Raw genomic sequence first — 24,316 nt, 5'->3', positions numbered from 1 at the left:
TTTAATTTCATTGTCAAGGTGACGTACAGAAGGGTTACAGTTATGTAAGTAGTGAGTACATTTCTTGTCGAACTTGTTACCCCCCTCCATAATTTTTCTCCTTCTTTCCCTCCTCCTCCAATCCCCCCCCCAAGTTAAACAGATCATTTCTAACATATTGTCTTGTGAGTTTTGCTGTTATATTAGATCCCCTTTGTCACTGGTCTCACCATTTGAGACAGGGTCTTTCTATATAGCTCAACTGACCCACAACATACAAACCTTCTGTAACAAACAGCCTCTTAAATGCTGGAATTAAAGGGGTAAAGCACAAATTTTACTGGGTTTTTTTTTTTTATCTGTTCCTTCCCCGTTTTGATTACATGATTGCTTTCTAGGAAGTCTGAGTTCTTAAGGAAATTCTACAGCCATAAATTTCTACAATATGATCAAGTAAGGTTAACATCTGACTTTCTTGGGAAATAACATTGCTACGTTGAAGGAAATTGCCAACAACTGCCTCAGGCAATGGCAGTTTCAATTTAATTCAATGTCAAGAATCAATAGACGGTAAGACCCCAAAACCACTGATAAACTGGGGTTTATCAGAATTTTATCTGAGCGAAAGAACAAAGCGCTGATGGGATCTTGGAGCACCGCCCCAGATATCAGCCAGTGCCATCTTTTAAGCAGTTTTGACCCGCACGGTGGAGGCGGGAAGGCTTGAGCATGCGCAGTTGGGCTCCTTGTGCATTTTGACCAATGGTCACTCCAGAAGTTTTTTTTACAATTTCCGCCAGGGCCTTTAGCCTAAGGGCTGTCGACGGGAAGCTTGGAGATTGGAACACAAGATGGGAATGATGCATTTAGTTAGTAGCAGGAGCGATGTTACAGTTTGACTTTATAACCACAAAAACAAAGCTACAAAATCATCCACTATTGAAAAGCAGAGGTTTCTAACTTTTACATGGCCTAAATACCTCAATCAAATATTACCTTTTATTTTCAGACCACAACACCTATGACTTCGAAGATTTCCCCACTTTCAAAGTTTCAGGTCCTACCTTAAGGCCTTTGTTGTTTTTTCAAATTGATTTCATTTCTTCTTTTGTTGTTTTTGTTTTGTTTTATTTTGTTTTGTTTTGGGGGGGTGGAGTTTGCCAGTCATGGGGCCAGAACTTTGAGCCTGGGCGATGTCCCTCAGCTCTTCAACTTAATTAAGCCTAGTGCTCTACCACTTGAGCAACAGCGCCACTTCTGGCTTTTTCTGCTTATGTGGTGCTGAGGAATCAAATCCAGGGCCTCATGCATGCAAGGCAAGCACTCTACCACCGAGCCACCTTCCCAGCCCACTTCTTTTTTTAAACAAGATGAGAAGCAGGGATTTAGATATCCAGTTTTCTCAGCACCATTTGTTGATGAGACTCTTTTCCAAAACACACACACACACACACACACACACACACACACACACACACACACACACTGGCAACTTTGTCAAAGATCTGATGGTTGTAGTTGTGGACACTCATTTCTAGGTATGATTCTTCCTATCTTATCCTAGCCTGTCCTTCTATTCTATTAGATTTGGAATATAGCTCAGGTGAGAGTAATTTATTTAGGAGAATTAAGGGGGGAACTTATTGCCTATGATGACTTCATTAGGCTGTGACTACATCGTGGCAGACATCCTAGAGTCCCCAAACACAAGCTGTATGCAATATGAACGCATGGCTTAGTCCCTCTCTCCTAAGGATGCAAGAACATGGTAGAAATGTCTCTGGATTTTTTATTCAATTTTCTTTATTTCAACCAAGTTTGTAATGCAAAGACAGACCATAAACATCGCTACTGGTAAAAATCTATTCCTTTATAGTCTTCTCTGACATGACACTTTTACTTTTATGATATGCTGGACTGGAATCTTTCAGGATATCTTTTCAGTTATATTCCAAAAGAAGCAGGTCATCGGTTGCAAATCCACTAATAAATAGCATCAACTTGATGTGCCAGCATTTTCAAAGATGGCGATAAGAGGGAGCTACTGATCTCTTCCATCAGAAGGCCCAAGTCTTCTCCTGAGCCTCTTCATGGCTGACTTCATCTCCTGGTTCCTCAGAGTGTAGATCAAGGGGTTCAGCAGAGGGGAGATGACAGTGAAGGTGACAGAGATGGCCTTGTCAGTGGGGAGGGCAGTGAAGGGCCGGGCATACACATAGATGCAGGGCACAAAATGCAGGGTCACCACGGTGATGTGGGAGGTGCAGGTGGAGATGGCTTTCCTCCTCCCCTCTCCAGTGTGAGACCTCAACATCATCAAGATGACGGTGTAGGACACCAGCAGGAAGATAAACCACAGAGTAGTGAGCAAGCCATTGTTGGAGATCATCAGGATCTCCAGAAGAAAGGTATCCGTGCAGGCAAGTTTGAGCACCTGGGGGACATCACAGTAGAAAGTGTCCAGAACGTTGGGCCCACAGAAGGGCAGTGGGAGCAGGAGGGAGATCTGCACGATGGAGTGGACAAAGCCCCCCACCCAGGAGGCCGCGATGAGGGCCGTGCAGCGCCCCCTGCTCATGATGCTCACGTAGTGCAGCGGCTTGGAGATGGCGATGTAGCGATCCAAGGCCATCACCGACAGAGAGAACACATCCACTCCCCCGATCAGGTGGAAGAAGAACATCTGAGCGAGGCAGCCGTCGAAGGAGATGGTCTTCCTCACCGAGAGGAGGTCTCTCAGCACCTTGGGGGCCGTGATGGAGGAGAAGCAGATGTCGGCAACAGACAAGTTGCGGAGCAAGAAGTACATGGGGGTGTGAAGGCGAGAGTCCCAGGTCACGGTGACCATGATGAGCAGGTTTCCCAGGAGAGTTGTCACGTACACCAGCAGGAGGAAAAGGAATAAGAGCAAGCTCACCTCTTGACTCTGGCTCAGGCCAAGGAAAACAAGCTCTTTGACCCTGGTGCAGTTATCCATGGCCATGGGCGCATCCTCCTGCTTGCTGGTGGATTTCAGGGTATGTCTTATGAAGGAACTCTTATTTCCCTTGTTCTCCTGAGCACCTAGAACCCTTGTAAGATGCTTTCCTGAGTGGATGTAGTGTTTGCAATTTGTTGAGTGGTCCAAGCAAAATAGCATCACAAGCAGTTTTGTAATTAAATCAAGTTGTCACATGGGAAAACATTCCATAGTTCTTTTCCTTTCTTGTTGTCTTGTTTGTGATTTATCTTTCTTTGGGAGGGAAAGGGAAGGTCACAGAAATGGAGGGACAGAGAGTAAACAAATGCAGCAGTGCTACTCACTACACAATACAATGAACATCAACTATACAACTTGGAGGATGAGAGGAAAACAACTGGGAGAGTGGGAGGAAAGGGTGGACATTGACTAGAAAGAAATGTACTCCTTACCTGACTTATGTAACTAACTTATGACTTTTATAATAACAATAAAAATAAATAATTTTCTAAAACAATAGTTCTTTTCCTATAAAATTCTTCTGGAAAGGAAAACTTAGTATGTTTTCCTAAGTTGTAAGAGTTACATAGCATATTTTTAAAAGGTCAGTATACCAGGGGGAGGGGAGTTGGGAAGGGAAAAATTGGGAGAAAATAAGGGAAGAGGTGACACTGTTCAAAAAGAAACATGCTTCTTATCTGACCTATGTACATCAACTTTACAATAAAAATTAATTTTAAAAATCAGGGCTGGGAAGGTGGCTCAGTGGTAAAGCGCTTGCCTTGCATGCATGAGGCCCTGGGTTGGATTCTCCAGCACCACATAAGCAAAAAGAAAAAAAGTCAGAAGTGGCACTGTGGCTCAAGTGGTAGAGCGCTAGCCTTGAGCTGAAGGGCGCAGGGACAGTGCTCAAGCCCAGAGTTCAAGCCCCAGGACCTACCAAAAAAAAAGAAAGAAAAAAAATACATATATATATAATATATACATATATACAGAATTGGATAAATTGGATGCTTTTGGTACAAAAATGTCCAAGTTACTAAAACTTTTGTTTGTATTCCCTTGATTAAGATTTCTTCATCATCTTTTTAGTTATGCTGTTTTGTGGGGAAATGATTCTGGCTTTGATAAAAGCATAGAGTGGAAACACCATCTGCAGCTTCTTATTTCTGCTATAACTGTCCCTGGTTTGCTATTATTGTTGTTGTTGTTATTTTCAATTTTTTTACACTTAATAAAAACACACTTGAATAAGTACCTATGGACTTTCAGAAATTAGAAAGATAATATTGTTTTCAAAATGGAGAACTTCTCTACATGCCAGGAGGCAGCAGGATGTAGAACAGAGCTGACTATACTGGGCATTTGGGGTCACAGCTCTATATCCCCCATGTTTTGCCATCATCTAGCTTATCAGTGGAGGCCTAGACTCAGTTCCGCATGATGTGGATAGTGCATGTTTGAACCAGCAAGGAGAAAGAAGAGCCTGACCTAAGGCTGATATAAACTTGGGAAACTATAGGACTGAAGAAGGGCATAGTTCTCCATGTCAGAACTAACTGGAGATCTGCTTTTTCCCCCTTTCCTGACTCTCTTTTCTGCTCCTGTCTCCACCATCAGTAGATCCATTTGGAGGTGAGCTTCCCGATGCCCTCTGGAGTCTTCACCTCTTAAGACACAAAGAGTCTTATGATTGGTTCTCCTCTCCTCACAGGGAAAAATGGTTTTCAGCTCTTTCCTACGAATGAAGAACAATGATCAACAAAGAGATCTCATTTCTCCAGACTCACAACATCTGTAAACTGAACATGTAACTCTATTCCATCCCAAAGCCCACATTCCATCTCCTTCAACATATAGTCATTGTTTAAGCATTGAATAATCAGAATGCTTTCTTTATCTCAGTAAGAGGATAAAGGTAGCAGAAACCAAGAAAAGGCTATGTTTAGAAAAAGCTACACACTTTCTTCTTCACTTTAAGCATACAAGCATGAAGCAGAATATAATTTCTCTAAAAAGAATTCAAAGCCGGGAGCCTATAATCCTGGCTACTCAGGAGGCTGACATCTGAGGGTCACAGTTCCAAGCCAGCCAGGGCAGGAAAGTCCCTGAAACTCTTATCTCCAATAAACCACCAGAAAACTGGAAGAGGCGTTGTGGCTCAAGTGGTCCAGCGCTAGCCTTGAGCTGAAGAGCTGAGGGACAGCACTCAGACCCAGAGTTCAAGCCCCACGACTGACAAAAAAAAAAAAAAAAAAAAAGAACTCAAAGCAACGTAGGTGATCGGCATTTCATAGTGAACCTCTCAATATTGTCAAGTACATTACTACTTATAAAGCACTTTGTGCTTCAACCAAACAAGCTTCGATTTGTCTGGTGAGATGAATAACATACAATTCACAGGACTTTATACGTGTTTTTATATGTTCATAATGACAAGGGGGAAGGAATGTAGTTAAGAATCCAATGTGTTTCCTACAAAATCAAGAAAGGTAAGGTAAGGGAGCAATGAGTGAGAATGTTGAAAGGGCATTGGCCAAGATGCGTTGTATTCATAAACTGCCTTGTTAAATGGCAACTCCTTTGTACAACTACTTGAAGATAATTTAAAAAAATAAACAACAACAAAAAAGCAGTCAGGAAGTTTCCAGATAAAACAGGAGCCAGCATAGATCAGCCCACACTCCCTTAGATCTGCGGTGAGCTTGTGCAGCAAAAATTGATGCTGAGAAAATGAAAGTCAATTCCTTGACATTAGAATCCAATGACATGTTGGACCTTGCATGTATCAGAAAGTGGAACTGCATTCATTTAGCTACAGCGCCGCTTCCGGTTTTCTGGTGGTTTATTGGAGATAGGAGTCTCACGGTCTCTCCTGCCCAGGCTGGCTTTGAACCGCAATCCTCAGATCTCAGCCTCCTGAGTAGCTAGGATTACAGGCGTGAGCCACCAGCGCCCGGCGTCAACGAATCTTCTTATCCTGTAATGCACACTTCCTAACCCTTATGGCATGGTTGGTATTGCACTAGCACTAGCAATATACACACACGTTCAGCAAAGTTCTAGTCTCCAGCAGTTTTCAGTCTGAGGCACGGTACAAACGTCCAAGTGTATAAACACAAGTGAAGTATAGCGCTAATACCAACGTCAGAGCTAGAGCTAGGGTTAGTCTGGGCAAGTTTCTTATAGAGGTTAAAGTTTCATTCCATTTCATCAATTTCCCAGAAGCAGGAAAATGTAAAAAGGAAAGAATTCACACATGGCCATCCATGATGAAAATAGCATAACCATATGGAGAACACTGGAAAATGCACCATGGTTGCCACAATGTGAGAAGATGTTTATTTCCCCTCAACTCTGATTCATGTACTTAGTAGCATACATTAAAGGGTTTTCTAAAATGGAATGGTGAAATTTTATGGTCTTCCTCGACATTCTCTCTCTCTCTCTTTCTCTCTCTCTCTTCTCCCTCTTCCTGTCCCTCCCTCCCTCTCTCACTCTCCCTCCCTCCATCCCTCCTTCCCTCCCCACTTCTCTCTCTGCTGGTCCTGAGTCTTAAGGCTTGAATTCAGGGCCTGAACATTTTTACTAAAGGCTAATACTCTACTACTTTAACCATAGCTCCATTCCTGGATTTTTGGTGGTTAATTGGAGATAAGAGTCTCACAGACTCTCCTACATGGACTGTCTTTGAACTGTGATTCTCAACTCTCAGTCTCCTGAGTAGCTAGGATTCGGGGTGTGAGCCATCTGCACCCAGATCCTCTTTCTCTCTTTGAATGATACAACAATGGGAGACACTGGTTTCACAAGAATAAGGCATGTTTATATAAGATGTGTTGAATCATTTTAAGTAACTTTTGTAATTATGATTATTTGTTCCATCTTGTGCATAGACAATGAACCTTTATTACAATGCTTACATATCTACGGACAAATCAAGTCAATGGAAGTTCAGGATACTATATTAAATAAAAGAATACAGACAGAGCCAGGCACTGGTGGCTCATGCCTATACTCCTAGCTACTCAGGAGGCTGAGATCTGAGGACTGCAGTTTAGAGCCAGCCTGGGCAAGGAAAGTCTGTAAGACTCTTATCTCCAATTAACCACCAGAAAACCAGAAGTGGCACTGTGGGCCCAGAGTTCAATCCCCACAACTGACCAAAAAAAAAAAAAAAAAAAAAAAGAATACAGATAGAGAAAGAGTAAATATTGTATTCTCATATTTGGAAAATTTTTAAAAATAACCTGATGGCAAAATAGTGATTTAAAGATTTGAAAAGGCTTGTGTGTATGTGTGGGTGTGTGGGTGCGTGCATGTTGCATCAGTAAAGGAAGAGTATATCTGATAACTGCACGCTGTATGCATATGGGGAAATATTGTGTTGGAACCCCATTAAAATGTAGAATGTATATATGCTAATAAAAATTTAAAATGATAAAGTAAAATGTCTACTATAAACTAGACTATGTTGTAAAATGCTTATAGTCTAAAAAAGTAAATGATTTGAGAAATTAACCAACCCAGATGCCCCTCAGTAGATGAATGGATCAAGAAAATGTGGTATATATACACAACGGAATTCTATGCCTCCATCAGAAAGAATGACATTGACCCATTTGTTAGGAAATGGAAAGGCTTGGATAAAATTGTATTAAGTGAAGTAAGCCAAGCCCAAAGAAATATCGGTCCCATGGTTTCCCTTATTTGCAATATTTAGTATATGTATGAGTCAAGCAGAAAAGGTCAGATAAGGTGATGTTAGGAAAATGAATCCTAAGATATGTATTTTAAATGTTTTTTTTCTTTCATGCATTTGTTTCTAATGCAATTATAAGATTATTTTTTGTTGCTTTGTATGTCCCTCCCCCACAGTATAACCCCTGCTTTCACTGTATTTGATGTCGGTATAATTTGTGGAGGGGAAGGGGAAAAACAAGTCGTTAAGTAAGGATACAGGTGGACCCGTTGCAACAATGAGAAGTACAAGTTGTCATGTCGAAAACAAACTTTACAACTTGCGGGAGGGAAGGGATAGGAAGGGATGGGAAGGGTAAACAAAGGAGGAGGCTACAATGCTTGATAAGAAATGTACTCATTATCTTGCCCATCTAATTGTAACCCCTCTGTACAGTATGTTCACAATAAAAAATAAAAATAAAAATAAAAAAGAAATTAAAAGATATACTACATGATGAAAACTGAGATATTTTTGCAGAAAAGCACAGATAAATTTGAATAGTATAAGAACTATAATACAATGCCCATGATCATTTTTGACAATAATAAAAGCTAGGATTTGTACTGTTCTTTGTATATATAACATGCTCAAAGTTAATTTGTTTCATTCTTATGTCCACTCATTAGATACATGGTAGTGGTAATCCTATTTTTCACAAATACCTCACGCAGCTCTGGAGTGGAAGAGATGGGAACAGAAGGAAAGAGTTGTCTTTTTACCCTACATCATCATAGATGGTCACGGTGCGTGCTGTAAGGCCATTTGAAAAAGTCTGTCTGCAGAAAAGCATTTTCCAGAAACCCTCTTTACAGTGATTTTAGTGTGCAACTGCTTCCACCAATACACAACCCACAGGGACTTGGTAAATTCATGAGCAGCTCTTTTACAACCAAGCCATCATTTTATCATTTAAAAATGATTAACACAGCTTCCCCTCCCCCAGTATTTTACACTTACCTTTCCTGTGCTTGTCTGTGGAGTGGCCATCTTTGGACTAAAGCACTTGCTAGACCTGGGAATAATAGTGAAAGCCAAATCGTTTACACAGAACCACAGAAACATCTCATCCCCATTGTACCATGCATAGCCTTAACCCGGGCTTGTGCTTAGAGTTCTTACTTATTTCCTGAAACTCCATCTAAAACTCATTTCCTAAGAGGCACTGTGCATATCAACTGGCATTATTAATTCCTGAAAATTTTATTTCTTGGGGGGTATTAAATATCTTTTCTTTCCTCCATCGGTCATGGGTTTGAACTCAGGGCCTGGGTACTATCCCTGAGCTCTTTTTGCTTACAACAAGCACTCTACCACTTGGAGCCATAGCTCTACTTTCTGGTGGTTAATTGGAGATAGTCTCATTAACTTTCCTGCCTGGGCTTAACTGTGATCCTCAGATCTCAGACTCTTGAGTAGCTAGGATTATAGGCATGAGCCACCAGCTCCTGTTTTAAATATCTTAATATCCTCCATTTTCAGAAGGCAAAAAATAGTCAGGAATTCCATCTGTAAGGTTCCTCCACTTGCGTCTCAGTCTAATGTTCAATTATTTTATCTCCAGGCTAAATGTGAGAATGGCCAAGGAAATATTCTTGTTCAAGAAAGTGAAAGTATGTGTCTGATTCCAGTTTGGGTGATGCAATTTTAGTGGGAATTATTAAATTAATAGAAGCCAAACAGCACAAACACACATAAGACATACACACACAGATATCAGTAGGTGTCTAAATTCTTTAGAGGCAATAGACAAAATCTATCCAATTTCTGCATTCAACAATTCTCCACTGGGTACCTGACGCCATGTTCTAGTCCCTTAGTCCCAGGCTGATTACAAGAGTTGGCTGAAAGATTATTTTTGGACATGGAAGTAGAAATCAAGTGGCTAGTTTCCCTGGTAGTCATGGAGTTTCAGTGGGACTTATTAAATAGATTGTTGCTAATATATATGCAAATGTGTAAACACAAGGAGTCATTATGGAGAGCAGCCACATTTTGGGTTGTGTCCAGATTATCTAACGTCTGAGAAAAAAGTAAATCCTATTATCCCTAACTTAATCAGCTCTTTGTTTAAAAAAAAACATGCCATGTATCATTTCTGAAAAACCTACAGGGTCTATATTCATTTTTTGAAACTACATATTAGCTACTTAAACCATATAATGGTATATATTGCACACATATGCATCCTATATACATATATATTATTATCTATGTGTGTGTGTGTATTGCAAGCTCTCAAAAAGCTAGAACAAGAGAATATGCCCCTAAACACTTTCTTTCATTTTCTTTTCAAGCAGACAATAATTATGTCTCCAGTAACCCGCATGTCCATCTATACAACACATCACAGGTGAGGTGAACCTTAGAAATGAACACCTGTAACTTGTTAATCTCTACCTTCTATGTATGTTATATAAAACCTTTACCCTCAGGAGAGCTGTACAGAATTAAGGTCACAGACAGGTAGAGGTAATCTGTCAAAACTGTTCACCCAGCATTTTGGGCTATATATAAATTTACCTTATTGATCCATAGGAAAAAAAAATGTTTGAAGCAAGGTCCTGGTAGTTGACAGAGCTGTCCTGGGGCTTGTATTCAGGGCCTGGCATTGCCCCTTGAGTTAGTATTTTCTGCTTGAGCCACAGCTCCACTTCCAGCTCTTTTTGTAGTTTATTGGAGATAAGAGTTTCAGACTTGCCTGGCTCACCTAGACTGACTTCTAACTGTGATCCTCAGATCTCAGCCTCCTGAGTAGTTAGGATTACAGGGGTGAGCTACTGGAGCCAGGCATTTGTTGCTATTTCGAATGCCATGAAATCTGAGTCTAGGATTCCAAGATTAAGTGAATCCTTAGGTCTGCTTTTTATTTCTCAGCCATCCTATTCCATCTTCAATGAAAAGCACCAGATACAAAGAGAGGAATACAGCCAACAAATGGAAGGGACAAACACGCACAGGATTAAAAAGAGACAGAGTTGATGAATAGTTTCACCAACTATACAAGCTCTCAATATTGACATGAAATATAAAAAGGAATGCAGAAGGACCATTGGAGTACACATTGAATTTTGCTTAGGAGAAATCAAAATCTACATTGCAGCATATTTTTTTAGATGAGAATGTGATTTAAAGAGTAAAGTTCCATCAGATCTGTTGAATAGGCCAGATTCACATTCACCGAGAAAGGAAATTAGTAATGTCATAGAAGCATGGACATTTCTAACATATTTCAAACACAGAAAAGACAAACTCTAGTATTTACTCAAAAATGTTATGGTACCAAGTATGAAATAGTGAAACAGACATACCTATAACTTCATGGAATGCACTTTCTAGTGGGAAGAGACCATGCATTTAATTAGAGGAAAACAATATGGAGGAAAGCAAAGCAGGGTATAGGACAGAGAGTAATTGGCAAAAGTCTACAATTTATGAAATGATGGTGAGAGAGTGGTGAGTTAACAAAACCTTTTTATTAGCCTATATTAGTTATACAAGAAGGGTTTTCACAATGTTCCCTACAAGATCTCCAGTAGGGAGAGTAACCGTAAGAAAAGAATTACAATACACAGACTTCAAATTATACTACAAAGCCATACTAGCAAAAACAGCAAGGTACTGGGGGGACAAGGGGCAAAGACAGACATAAAGAGATGAATGATATAGAAGACCCAGGAATAAGCCACACAACTACAACCAGCTCTTTTGACAAAAGAGCCAAAAGTACATACTGGAGACAAGACAACCATTTCATAATTTGTGGTGGTAGGAGACTGGAACTTGGCCAAGATCACCTCCATAGAACTCAATGAATGGCCTGAAACTTGAATCTAATGTAGAAAACATATGAAGCATGTGGAAGTTACAGGCACAGGTCATTTTTTTTCAGGTCATGGGGCCTGAACTCTGGGCCTGGGCACTGTCCCTCAGCTCTTCAGCTCAAGATTAGCGCTCTACCACTTTGAGCCACAACACCACTTCTGGCTCTTTCTGCTTATGTGGTGCTGAGGAATAGAACCCAGGGCCTCGTGCATGCAAGGCAAGCACTCTACCATTGAGCCACCTTCCCAGTCCAGTAATTATTTTTGAATAGTGCTTGCCCATAAAAAGAGTAAAATTTGATAAATGGGACTAGATCAAATTTTTAAAAGCTTCTGAATGCAAAGAAACAATTACCAAGACCAAAAGCAACCCACAGAATGGGAGAAAAATCTTCACCAGCTATTCAATGGACAAAAAAATTAATATCCAGAATATACAAAACAGCTTAAGAATGAAACAGTGAAAGAATAAATGAGCAAATTAATAAGTGGGCAAGTGAATTGGCCAGTTCTCCCAGGACACATGAAAACCTATTCAACATCCTTATCCATCCAGAAAGGAAATGCAAGTTAAAACTACACTAATATTCTATCTTAGCCCAATCAGAATAGCAAAAACAAAAAAAAAAAAAAAAAACAAACAAAAAACAGCAAACGCTGATGAGGATGACAGGAGAAAGGAATTTCCATACCCTGTTGGTGGGAATGTAAATTCGTTTATTATGATGATTATGAAAATCAGTATTGAGATTTCTCAAAACCTTAACAATAGATCTACATGCTGACCCTGCTTACCATTATTGGGATATATCTGAGAGAGTGTAAGTTGATATGCAAGGAAAATGTCTGCCTGCCTGCTTATTACAATACTGCTCACATTAACCATATAAATGGTGGAATCAACAGAGGTGATCCACAAAGATGAATAACTTAAAAAATGTTACATATATATAGACCATTGATTATTAGTTTAGCTACAAAACTCAGATTCATGGACACACACACACACACACACACACACACACACACACACACGATTTTTTTTTTTTTTTTTTTTTTTTTTTGTCAGTCATGGGGCTTGAAGTCTGGGACTAAGCTCTATCCCTCAACTCTTCAGCTCAAGGCAAGGGCTCTACCACTTGAGTCACAATGCCACTTCCGGTTTTCTGGTGGTTAGTTGAAGAACTCATGAGCCCACAGAACCCACAGAATGGGAGAAAAATCCTTACCAGCTATTCAATGTGGGTTCTCATGAACTTTCCTGCTGGGGCTGGCTTTGAACCTCGATCCTCAGATCTCAGTTTCCTGAGTAGCTAGGATTATAGGTGTGAGCCACCAGCGCCTGGCACTGATTTTTAAACATGTGATTGTTTAGGGGAATAAAGAGGGAAAAAGAGAGAAAAAATAAGTGATGGAGACTAATATCAAAATTTAACACAGCCATGTACAAAGTAAGTAAAGGAATTTCAGTGAATGCTGTTGTCCAAGGGAAGAATAAGAGGACAAGGAAAGAGAAAGCAACAAAGAATTATCTGATTAAAATCAAATATATGCACATCCGAAATACCATGGTGAAACCCTGTTGGCACAATTAATACACACTGAAAACATAGATGACAAGAGAGTAGAACAGGTCTGGTTGAGGAGTGGGTATCAGCAGAGCTGAGAAGGTAGATGGAAAAGGGGCAGGAGGGATGATCTGTATGGTAAAAGTAGTTTATTCACATATATGATAAAAAAAAAAAAAAGAGCCTGGCACTGGTGGTTCATGCCTGTAATCCTAGCTGCTCAGGAGGCTGAGATCTGAGGATCTCAGTTCAAAGCCAGCCGGGGCAGGAAAGTCCATGAGAGTCTTATCTCCAATAAACCACCAGAAAACTGGAAGTGGCGCTGTGGCTCAAGTGGAAGAGCACTTGCCTTGAGCTGAAGAGCTCAGGAACAGTAACCAGGCCTAGAGTTCAAGCCCCACGACACACACACACACACACACACACACACACACACATACATACACACACACACAGAATAACAAAACCTGCCAAAGTTGTTTTAAATGGGGAGTAGGGAAAGGGAGAGGGGTAGAGGGAATGTGCTTGATTGATACACATTATACACTTGTATAAAAAGATCACAGTGAAAACTCTTCTTGTGTAACTAATTTATGCTGATAAAGTTTTATTTCAACTCACCATGCCCTCATCATCATCCTTTCAGAAACTGTAGACTTTCACTAATTACTTTCTGTCCTTTGCCCTGCTTTGTTTTCCTCCATATTTCTTTTCCCATTCTAATAGTCTCTGTAGTTATTTTTCTTAGTAAACGCACAGTATCTTCCCACTAGAAAGTGCATTCCACGAGGGTATAGGTATGTCTGTTTCACTATTTCATACCTGGTACCCTAACATTTTTGAGTCAATACTGGGGTTTTTTCTTCTGTGTTTGAAATATGTTAGAAATGTCAGTGCTCCTATGACATTATTAATTTCCTTTCTCAGTGAATGTGAGTTCTGGCCTTCTATTCACAGATCTGATGGGACTCTACTCTTTCAATTCCGTTCTCATCTAAAAAACATGTTGCAGTATAGATTCCTACATGACTATTCGCCACTTGTTTCCCATCTCCATGCCCCAAAATAATCCTTTAGCTAACTCTCATAATTGGCCTGGGACTAAGAGACTAAATCATGGTGCAGGGACCCAGTGGAGAAATACTAAAGACATAATTTGGTTAGATTTCTTATATTACTTCTAAAGAGTCTATTGCATCAAGCAAAACTTGTCCCTATGTGTGTGTGCCTGTGTGGGTGCATATTTTGGTGACATTAATTTAATAATTCTACTGAAATTGCATCACCAAAACTGGAATCATCTACCTACTTCCACTTTCTCAAACAATAAGAGTCTCTTAGCCATCAATCCACAAGTAGAAAAACCTTAAAGATGTGAATGCTTGAGACACAGTTCCTTTGTCTCCTGAAAATGGAGCAAGGACAAGAAGATATTGAATTCCTCAAAATATTTTACTGTTCAGAAACAAAAATTTTCAGGACTTAATGATGCCAGTTGATATGCACAGTACCTCCTAGCATATGAGTTTTAGCTGGAGTTTCAGGAAGAACTCTAAGCACTATGCATGGTACAATGGAGACGAGATGTTTTTGCGGTTCTATATAACCAATTTTGACTTTCACTATGATTCTCAGGTCTAGCAAATGCTTCAGTCCAAAGATGGCCACCCCAAGGACCAACACAGGGAAGGTAAGTGCCAAATATTGGAGAGGAAAAGTCATATTAATCCTATTTTTTAATCATAAAATGGTGCCTGGGTTGTGGGAGAGGTGCTCATGCATTTATCAAGTCCCTGTGGGTTGTGCATTGGTGAAAGCGCTGCACACTAAAAGCACTGTAAAGAGGCCTTCTGGAAAATGCTTTTCTGCAGACAGACTTTTTCAAATGGCCTTACAGCACGCACCGTGACCATCTATGATGATGTAGGGTAAAAAGACAACTCTCTTTCCTTCTGTTCCCATCTCTTCCACTCCAGAGCTGCGTGAGGTATTTGTGAAAAATAGGATTACCACTACCATGTATCTAATGAGTGGACATAAGAATGAAACAAATTAACTTTAAATCGCATGTTACATATATAGAAAACTCAAAAAATACTAGTTTTTATTATTGTCGGACATAATCATATACCTTATCATAGCCTTTATGCCACTCAAAGTTATCTGTATTTCTTTACCAAAATATCTGAGGCATTATACCCTTTAATTTGCACATATCAATTACTTTTTAAAAGACTACAAGCACAATACAGTCTCATTTATGCATATATGCATTATAATTTTCATTTTATTAACATATGCTAATTCTACCTATCAAGGGAATTTCACATGATATGGCCACATATGAATACAATATGCACTTGTCAAACTCAATATCCCTTTACCTATGTACGCACACTAGACAAACATTTACCTCCATGCACCTACACATTCATTCACACACACACAGCCTCCCAAACCTCTGTTACTCACTATTATACATTCAGGTCAACTTGTATTAGTTTCCAAATATTAGAACATGGTCCTCTTAGCTTTCTCTGTCTGGTTCAATTTATTTATTATAATGTTCTCAACTTCAATCTAGTTATTCATACATCTGTAGATATTACAATAAACGTTCATTGTCTATGTTATACATAGATAGAACAGGTAATTATAATCATAGAACTTTCTTGAAACAAATGTAGTATCATATAGAAAGATAGATAGATAGATAGATAGATAGATAGACAGACAGACAGACAGACAGACAGACAGACAGACAGACAGACAGATAGATCTATATATAAACCAAACAGGCATTGTTCTCAGGAAAGCAGAGCCTCACTGCAGTGGTCGTTCACAGTGGGAAAGAGCATGACCGATTCTCAAAAGAAAGCCACTGTGCCTTTCTATTCCTCATGAGTGTGAGGATCCCAAAATCCCCCACACCACTTCTCAGAGCATTCCTCAACCTCTAGTACTAAATACTCAGATGAGAATGGAAGGTAAAGAAATCAAAGGAAGCCAGGCATCCATGGCTCACACCTGTAATCCTAGCTACTCAGGAGACTGAGATCTGAGGATCACAGTTCAAAGCCTGCCTGGGCAGGAAAGTCCGTGAGACTCTTATCTCCAATAAACCACCAGAAAACTAGAAGTGGTGCTGTGGCTCAAGTGGTAGAGCTCTAGCCTTGAGCTGAAGAGCTCAGGGACAGTGCCCACGCCCAGAGTTCAAGCCCCACGACTGACAAAAAAAAAGAAAGGAAGGAAGGGAGGAAGGAAGGGAGGGGGGAAGGAAGGAAGGAAGGAAGGAAGGAAGGAAGGAAGGAAGGAAGGAAGGAAGGAAGGAAGGAAGAAATCAAAGGACATTGTCCTGGCCCACAGTGGTGGAATATTTAGGTCTCACAGATAGGAGATAGACAGGAGGAAATAGATCGCAGATAGGAGGAAAATTGGGGTCATACTCTTATATCAATCCCTAACTGACCAAACAAAGCATAAGCACTACTGAATGTAATAATCCAATATTTGTTAAGGTTTTGAGGCAAGAAATGACCTGTTAGTAATTTTTTACTTCCCTTTTCTACACATGCCTACAGAGTGCCAGACCTGCTGCATTTTCCAACATGCTCTACACACTCACGCCACTTTCACCACTGAATGATTATTGGGTTCTCCCCTGTGTATAGTTTCCTGCCTGTGTTTCCTGGAAATCGATCAAAACTAAGGAAAATTTACACCTCTTTTAGGAAATGTTTCCAGACAAACTCTAGGTTCTAGCTCCACTGTTTGTATCAACACTCCATCTCACATGTGTTTACACACTCGAATGTGTGTACTTTCCCTCAGCCTGTGGGAACATATTGTTGTACTTGTGTGATATTGCTAGTAATACCCCAATCCCAACCATGCCATAAGTGTTACAACGTGTGTGTTACAAGACTAAAGGATTTGCCGACTAAATGAATGCATTTCCACTTTTAGTATATGCAGAGTGCTGGATGCAATCTGATCTAACTTTACACCTTCTAGTTCCATTTTCCTAGCATCAATTTCTGATGCACAATCCATCGCTGCAGGGGCTGCTGATGTGAGTGAGATTGGGCCTATCCTAGGCTGACTGCAAATACATTCTGTATAACTTATGGCTATTCAAATAACAGGTCACCTTTATGCTAGATTTGAGGTGAAGAAGTGTTGTATTAACATTCGTTAAATGTTAATTACTACAATATTAAATAACGTATATAGGTTAGGAAGGATGGTATGTTTGAGCAAATGGCATGTAGAGTTTGGAATAAAATAGAATCACCTCTGATGTTTGATCCCCTTCCAGACTATGGTGAGTTTGGAGAGATGAGTCTCCCTTCCTGTCCAACATTTCTTCATCGGTAGGGAATAACTATAATCACTGTTCCCTAGGAGTGCATGTGAGAACCATTCACAAGAAACCTAAACTCCAGTGAAGTGAGAACTCCAGGGGAAATCATGATTCTCCCACTCGCCAGCTACAAATGGATCTTCTGATGGCAGAAACAAGAAAGGAAAAACAAGAACAGAAGGAAATGGTAGATGGCCAGTTACTTCAGCCTCAGCAAGCTGTACACTAGCTTCAGTCCTGTAGCTTCTCCAGGTAATGGCCCCCTCCACTCCTCCTCCCCGAGGGCTTGAAATGGTGCCAAACACACCCTCCAGAATGGAGTCTGAGCTGCGCACTGATGAGCTAGTTGATGGCAAATTGTGGAGGAAGTAAAGCCAGGATTCCAAACTCCCGTACAGTCATCTCTGCTCTACACCCTCAGTAGAGAAAGTTCTCAGTAGAGAGCTTTCCTCAGTAGAGAAATTTGTCACTTTTGATGAAATAATCTATCATCTTTCCAGTCTCAAAATTCCATGGGTTCCTATCGAACTGTGCTCCTCTTTGGTGGAGAAAAATCTCTGATAATAATAATAAATAAATAATAGTATTGGGTCTGGGAAGGTGGCTCAGTGGTAGAGCACTTGCCTTGCATGTATGAGGCCCTGGGTTCGATTCCTCAGCACCACATAAGTAAAAAGAAAAAAGCCAGAAGTGACGCTGTGGCTCAAGTGGTAGAGCGCTAGCCTTGAGCTGAAGAGCTGAGGGACAGCGCCCAGGCCCAGAGTTCAGGCCCCACAATGGACAAAAAAATAAATAAATAAATAAATAAACAAATAAATAAATAATAGTATTGATTATAGCAAAGCCAGAGCACTCAAATGCAGATATAATAAGGTGATATTTTCACCCTGGGCTTTTATCTAAGGCAGAATCATTTTCCCTCAGAACAGTGTAAGTAAGAAGATGAGATAAAAAGGTTTTATTCATGAAACGAGACACAAGTGTAGTCCATTGGAGGTTTTATAGCAGAGGCATCAAATGGAACCTTGGTAATTTTATCTTTTTAAAACCATCGCTTTTAGGTAACAATATTTTCCTTCCCCGAATAGTTCTACAGGAAAAGAACGATTGAATGATTTCACATGCGACACTCGATTTGATTTTAAGATGTAGACCACGCATCCCTACGTCCATGCGGGCAAGATTCTAACCTGCGTTCTTGGTGCTGAGGAGAACAAAGAAAACAGCACCCTGCTTAGGACACCTGCTTGAAATCCACCAGCAAGCAGGAGGATGCGCCCCTGGCCATGGATAACTGCACCAGGGTCAAAGAGCTTGTTTTCCTTGGCCTGAGCCAGAGTCAAGAGGTGAGCTTGCTCTTATTCCTTTTCCTCCTGCTGGTGTACGTGACAACTCTCCTGGGAAACTTGCTCATCATGGTCACCGTGACCTGGGACTCTCGCCTTCACACCCCCATGTACTTCTTGCTCCGCAACTTGTCTGTTGCCGACATCTGCTTCTCCTCCATCACGGCCCCCAAGGTGCTGAGAGACCTCCTCTCGGTGAGGAAGACCATCTCCTTCGACGGCTGCCTCGCTCAGATGTTCTTCTTCCACCTGATCGGGGGAGTGGATGTGTTCTCTCTGTCGGTGATGGCCTTGGATCGCTACATCGCCATCTCCAAGCCGCTGCACTACGTGAGCATCATGAGCAGGGGGCGCTGCACGGCCCTCATCGCGGCCTCCTGGGTGGGGGGCTTTGTCCACTCCATCGTGCAGATCTCCCTCCTGCTCCCACTGCCCTTCTGTGGGCCCAACGTTCTGGACACTTTCTACTGTGATGTCCCCCAGGTGCTCAAACTTGCCTGCACGGATACCTTTCTTCTGGAGATCCTGATGATCTCCAACAATGGCTTGGTTGCTACCCTGTGGTTCACCTTCCTGTTTGTGTCCTATACGGTCATCTTGATGATGCTGAGGTCTCACACTGGAGAGGGGAGGAGGAAAGCCATCTCCACCTGCACCTCCCACATCACCGTGGTGACCCTGCATTTTGTGCCCTGCATCTATGTGTATGCCCGGCCCTTCACCGCCCTCCCCACCGACAAGGCCATCTCTGTCACCTTCACTGTCATCTCCCCTCTGCTGAATCCCTTGATCTACACTCTGAGGAACCAGGAGATGAAATCAGCCATGAAGAGGCTCAGGAGAAGACTTGGACCTTCCCAAAGGCAGTAAAAAAGAAATCCCCGACTCTCCCCAGTAAATGAGTCTCCTTTGATTGTGTTTTTCATAGATCTATATACAGAAACCCATTATCAACTAACCAACTAGGTGTTCTAGAGAACTACTTTTATTTATTTTTTCTATTTAAAACATATGTACCAAATAACACTAACTTCTCTTCAGCATAAAGTAACTCTTGCTATGAGATTGAGCACACTGACGTATTTTCAAAGACCGAAGTAACAACCTGTCAATTAAGACAATATATGATTAAATCTAACTTACTGAAGAAAAATAATTTTTAAAAAAACCAAGAAAGGATTATTTTTGTGGCTTTTTTTTGGGGGGGGGTCAGTTATGGGGCTTGAACTCAGGTTCTAGGTGCTGTCACTGCGCTCTTTTGCTCAGGGCTAGCACTTGAGCCAAAGCACCATTTCCAGCTTTTTCTGAGTACTTTATTGGCGATTTTAGTCTCATGGACTTTCCTGCCCAGGCTGGCTTCGAACCAGGATCCTCATATCTCAGGCTCCTGAGAAGCTAGGATTACAGGCATGAGCCACTGGCACCCAGCTACATTCTATCTTAATTATAGTAAAAGTCTACTAGTTAAATAGATTATATATTAATGATAAATGATAAAGAAAGATGACAGAAGAGATAAGTAGATGATGAATATCTTAATTATAGTAAAAGTTTAATAATATATAGGTATGAACATATATGGTTATCAAAACCCACCGAAGTGTACCCTTTAAATATGACAATTTATTGCATTTAAGTTCCACCTCAAAAAAAAAAAAAGCTGATTTTTAAATAAGGTAAGGTCTGGGAATGGTGGTACATACCTGTAATCCCAACTATTTAGGAGGCAGAAATAGGAGGATCATAGTACAAGGCCAGCTTCAGGCAAAAGCATAAGACCCTATCAGAAAATTAAACTAAAAGCAAAAAGGGTCGGGTAGAGCACTTGTCTAGTAAATGCAAGGCTCTGAATTCAATCCCCTGTACTGCCAAGAAAAGACAAAAAGAAAACAGAAAGGAACAATATCATGTTTAAAGAACTGACAAAACCACTGTATCTAGATGTGTGTCAACACCCAAAGTAGCACTTGTTTTACATGCTCTTTTTTGAAATGGAGTGAAAATACAGGAGGAAAGAATCTAATTTTATTTTATTTTGTCAGTCAGAGGCTTGAACTTAGGGCCTATGTGCCTTGTAAAAGCTTCTTCACTATAGGCCAGTGCTCTACCACTTCGAGTCACAGCACCACTTCTGGTTTTCTGGCAGTTGATTGGAGATAAAGAGTCTCATCAACTTTCCTGCCAGGATTCTGCACATCACTCTACAAGGGTGGAGAGGTGGGGACATTTTTTTTTTTCTTTCACTTTTAAATTTCCCATTAGCAGAGAAAGAGAACTCCTTGCCCTCGCCGAAATAGCTCAGTTGGGAGAGCGTTAGACTGAAGATCTAAAGGTCCCTGGTTCGATCCCGGGTTTCGGCAGTAGTTTTATTCGTGCTGGAGATGCTGGACGTTTTCTTACACACACACTCCACTCGGAAAGAGCATCCAGAGTTCAACCCCTCCTAGATCCTAGGATTACCATCACTTGCACACCACGAGATGCAGCAGTGTGCAGGCTGCGGGACCCCCGCTCCCCTCCGGTCACCTCGCGGGGGCTGCAGATTTTCTCCTAAGGAGACTCTTCAACCTGTGCATCTCACCGCAGGACCCCGGGTCTGGGCTGCCCGGCGCAGGAGCAGCGCGGCCGAGGGCGATCGCGAGCCCGAGGCGGATTCCTCGCCTTCGCCTCGCCTCGCGCTCCGCCCAGGGCGCAGGCCCGCCTGGCCCAGGGCGCAGCCCCGCCACCTAGGGCGCAGGCCCGCCTGGCCCAGGGCGCAGTCCCGCCTGGCCCAGGGCGCAGTACCGCCTGGCCCAGGGCGCAGACCCACCACCCAGGGCGCAGTCCCGCCTGGCTCGGCCCAGACCTGCACCCCTCCGGCCGAGACCACCGTTACCGTTCCTGCTGTGGTTCTGATGGCGAGACGGGGGCCAGATCTCTGGCTTTACGCCTTTCTTGAGGTTCAGGTTCGTTTTGGGGAAAATCCTTGAAGAAAAGGCAACAGTTCAGTGGGAAGAGAAATCTGCTTTAGCGTGGGTTTCTTCTGGAGTTGTGCTGAGGCTCAGCAGAGCCCCGGACAGAGAAGCCTAAAATAACCTCCGCCCGAACAGGGACTTGAACCCTGGACCCTCAGATTAAAAGTCTGATGCTCTACCGACTGAGCTATCCGGGCTCCTGGAGGTCTGCGCTCCCTTCGGTGATCCACGGTGGAACAGGCACGCGTTCTTTCGCCAGCAGATTTAAATGTCATCCCTTTGGTTATCTCCTTGGGTGGAGGAAGAGCTGCGGTCCTCAGATCTCAGCCTCCTGAGTAGCTAGGATGACAGGCCTGAGCCACTGGCGCCCCGCCCAAATTAAGGTTTATCAGAAGTAAATTGGCAATAAAGTTAGAAGATGTTTTACGATGCCTTTAGGATGTCAAATGCTTTATCCTTTGGCATATGTTTTTCACAGATGCTTCTTTCTTGCAACAGTTTTAATAGAAAAATGAAACCTCCGCAGAGTTCCCACAAACACTCTCTCCGTGTTCCCCTATCATTAACATCCTGTAGTATACTGTATTGGTTAGCAATTGGTGAATTAATATCGATATATTATTGTTGACTAATGTCCATAGTTTCCATCTGAATCCATTCTGCACTGTACATTTCTACAGCTTTGGATACATGTATAAGGTTGTGTATCTATGATTCTGGGATCATTGAGAATCATAGCACTGTCCCCCAAAGTCCCCTGCATTCTGCTGATTGACCCCTCCTCTCCCCCAAGCCCTGGAAAGCACTTCGCGTATTCCTGTTCCAGCATATCCTATGGTTCGAATCATACAGCCTGTAGCTCTGCGGAACAACTCATTTGTTTTCCGTATTCTTTTTTCTGTCTTTCTCTTAGTCCAAGATCAACACTTGAACTCAATACCTTAATCCTTCCACTCCTTGGCTAGCGCTTTATGAACTGAGCCACGCCTCCAACCTCCACTCATTACTTTGTAATCACCCACTTGGAACACACCGACTTTTAAAATGCTCGCAGCATAGCTGCAATTGTTTCAGAGAATTCTACTTTACAGGAAAAAAAAATATATGTAATGCATTTTTTCAATGTTTCCCAAATCTTTTATGAAAAAGTAGAACTGTTCAATATTAACTGGCGCTGTGCGGAGGGGGGGGGATCGGTCTGTGGTAAAGGCTGATGAGATAAAGTCTGCTTGCAGAGAATGTAGCAACTCTTTCGAGAGATGTAGAATATATAATACCTTGCATCTACAGCTTTTGGAGGGAGAACTTTATGAACATACCAATGCCTGAGCTTCAATGAATGACACCATTAGAAACACACTTTCTAAGTTGTGCTCTGAGAGTCTGGGAAAGCCCAATAATCCACTGAGAGCAGCCTGCTGCAGGCAATTCCATTCTAGTCAGAAAAAAACACTCAATATACACAACTCCCGTTCTTTGTCTCAGATGACATACCTGCTCATTTGTTTAAAAAAAAAAAAGTGTTTTCTCAGCCAGGTGCTGGTGGCGCACACCTATAATCCTAGCTACTCAGCAGGCTCAGATCTGAAGATCACCATTCAAAGACAGCCCTGGCAGGAAAGTTCTTGAGACTTGTATATCCAATTAACCACTCAGAGAAAGCCAGGAGAGGAGTTGTGGCTCAAATGGTGGAGTACCAGCCTTGGGCACAAAGAGTTTCAGGGACAGCATCCTGGCCCTGAGTTCAAGACCCACAACTGACAAAAAAGAAAAAAGGAAAAGAAAGGAAGGAAGGAAGGAAGGAGAGAGATACTAGAAAGTATTTTTTCATAACCCAAGGGAAGATCCCATTCAATGGATCACTCTGAAACCAAAGTTTATCTTTGTCCTAGAGTGCAGCCCTCCTAAATAAAACTGTCCTCACATGATGAGTTATACAGGATGCTAGGCACTCACACACAGTGATTCCACAGGAAGTCACGCCTAGGAGAGGAGGGAAGGTGCAATGCATGTGCATCTGAGCATGTAGAATAATATTTATGGAAATGAACTACAGGAAATGGAGACAAGGTTTTTCTTTGTTGTTTTTTTGTTTTCTTTTTATCTGTGTGTTCATTTATCTATCTTTGGGGGTGGTGTAAAGGGGGGCACAGAAATGGTGGGGCAAACTAGATACTATGTTATAAATGAACTATACAACTGGTGGGTAGGGATGGGAGGGGGAAACTGAGACCCGGGAAGGGGTGACATTGTCCAAAAAGAAACATACTATCGGACCTGTGTAACTATAACCCATCTGTATATCACCTTTATCATAACAATCTTTATTGTTTTTTGTTGTTGTTGTTATTGTTGGTCGCGGGGCTTGAACTCTAGGCCTGGGCGCTGTCCCTCAGCTCTTCAGCTCAAGGCTAGCACTCTACCACTCGAGCCACAGCACCACTTCCAGCTTTTTCTGCTTAAGTAGTGCTGAGGAATCGAACTAGGACCTCACGCATGCAAAGCAAACACTCTACCACTGAGCCACCTGCTCAGCCCCAATAACGATTTTTAAATAATATAGTTTTTAAAAACCCTGTCTG

The 24,316-nt window shown here is 41.7% G+C and overlaps 2 protein-coding genes and 2 non-coding genes across 4 annotated transcripts; 2 read left to right on the top strand and 2 right to left on the bottom strand.

Moving 5' to 3' along the window:
- Positions 1-2,020: 2,020 nt before the first annotated feature.
- LOC138833538 (olfactory receptor 4D11-like) lies at positions 2,021-2,962 on the bottom strand. The gene has a single exon (XM_070031815.1). The coding sequence runs from the start codon at positions 2,960-2,962 to the stop codon at positions 2,021-2,023; it is 942 nt and encodes a 313-aa protein (XP_069887916.1).
- A 15,758-nt stretch (positions 2,963-18,720) lies between these two features.
- On the top strand, positions 18,721-19,650 carry LOC138833537 (olfactory receptor 4D11-like). The gene has a single exon (XM_070031814.1). The coding sequence runs from the start codon at positions 18,721-18,723 to the stop codon at positions 19,648-19,650; it is 930 nt and encodes a 309-aa protein (XP_069887915.1).
- Positions 19,651-21,067: 1,417 nt separating this feature from the next.
- On the top strand, positions 21,068-21,140 carry Trnaf-gaa (transfer RNA phenylalanine (anticodon GAA)). Its single transcript has one exon. It is a non-coding gene; the product is annotated as a tRNA-Phe (tRNA).
- Positions 21,141-21,858: 718 nt separating this feature from the next.
- Trnak-uuu (transfer RNA lysine (anticodon UUU)) lies at positions 21,859-21,931 on the bottom strand. The gene has a single exon. It is a non-coding gene; the product is annotated as a tRNA-Lys (tRNA).
- Positions 21,932-24,316: the final 2,385 nt, after the last annotated feature.

Source organism: Dipodomys merriami, unplaced genomic scaffold, assembly GCF_024711535.1.
Source record: "Dipodomys merriami isolate MVZ:Mamm:240054 unplaced genomic scaffold, mDipMer1.0.p SCAF_21, whole genome shotgun sequence".
Lineage (NCBI taxonomy): Eukaryota > Metazoa > Chordata > Mammalia > Rodentia > Heteromyidae > Dipodomys > Dipodomys merriami.
This window is presented reverse-complemented; position numbering and strand designations above follow the sequence as displayed.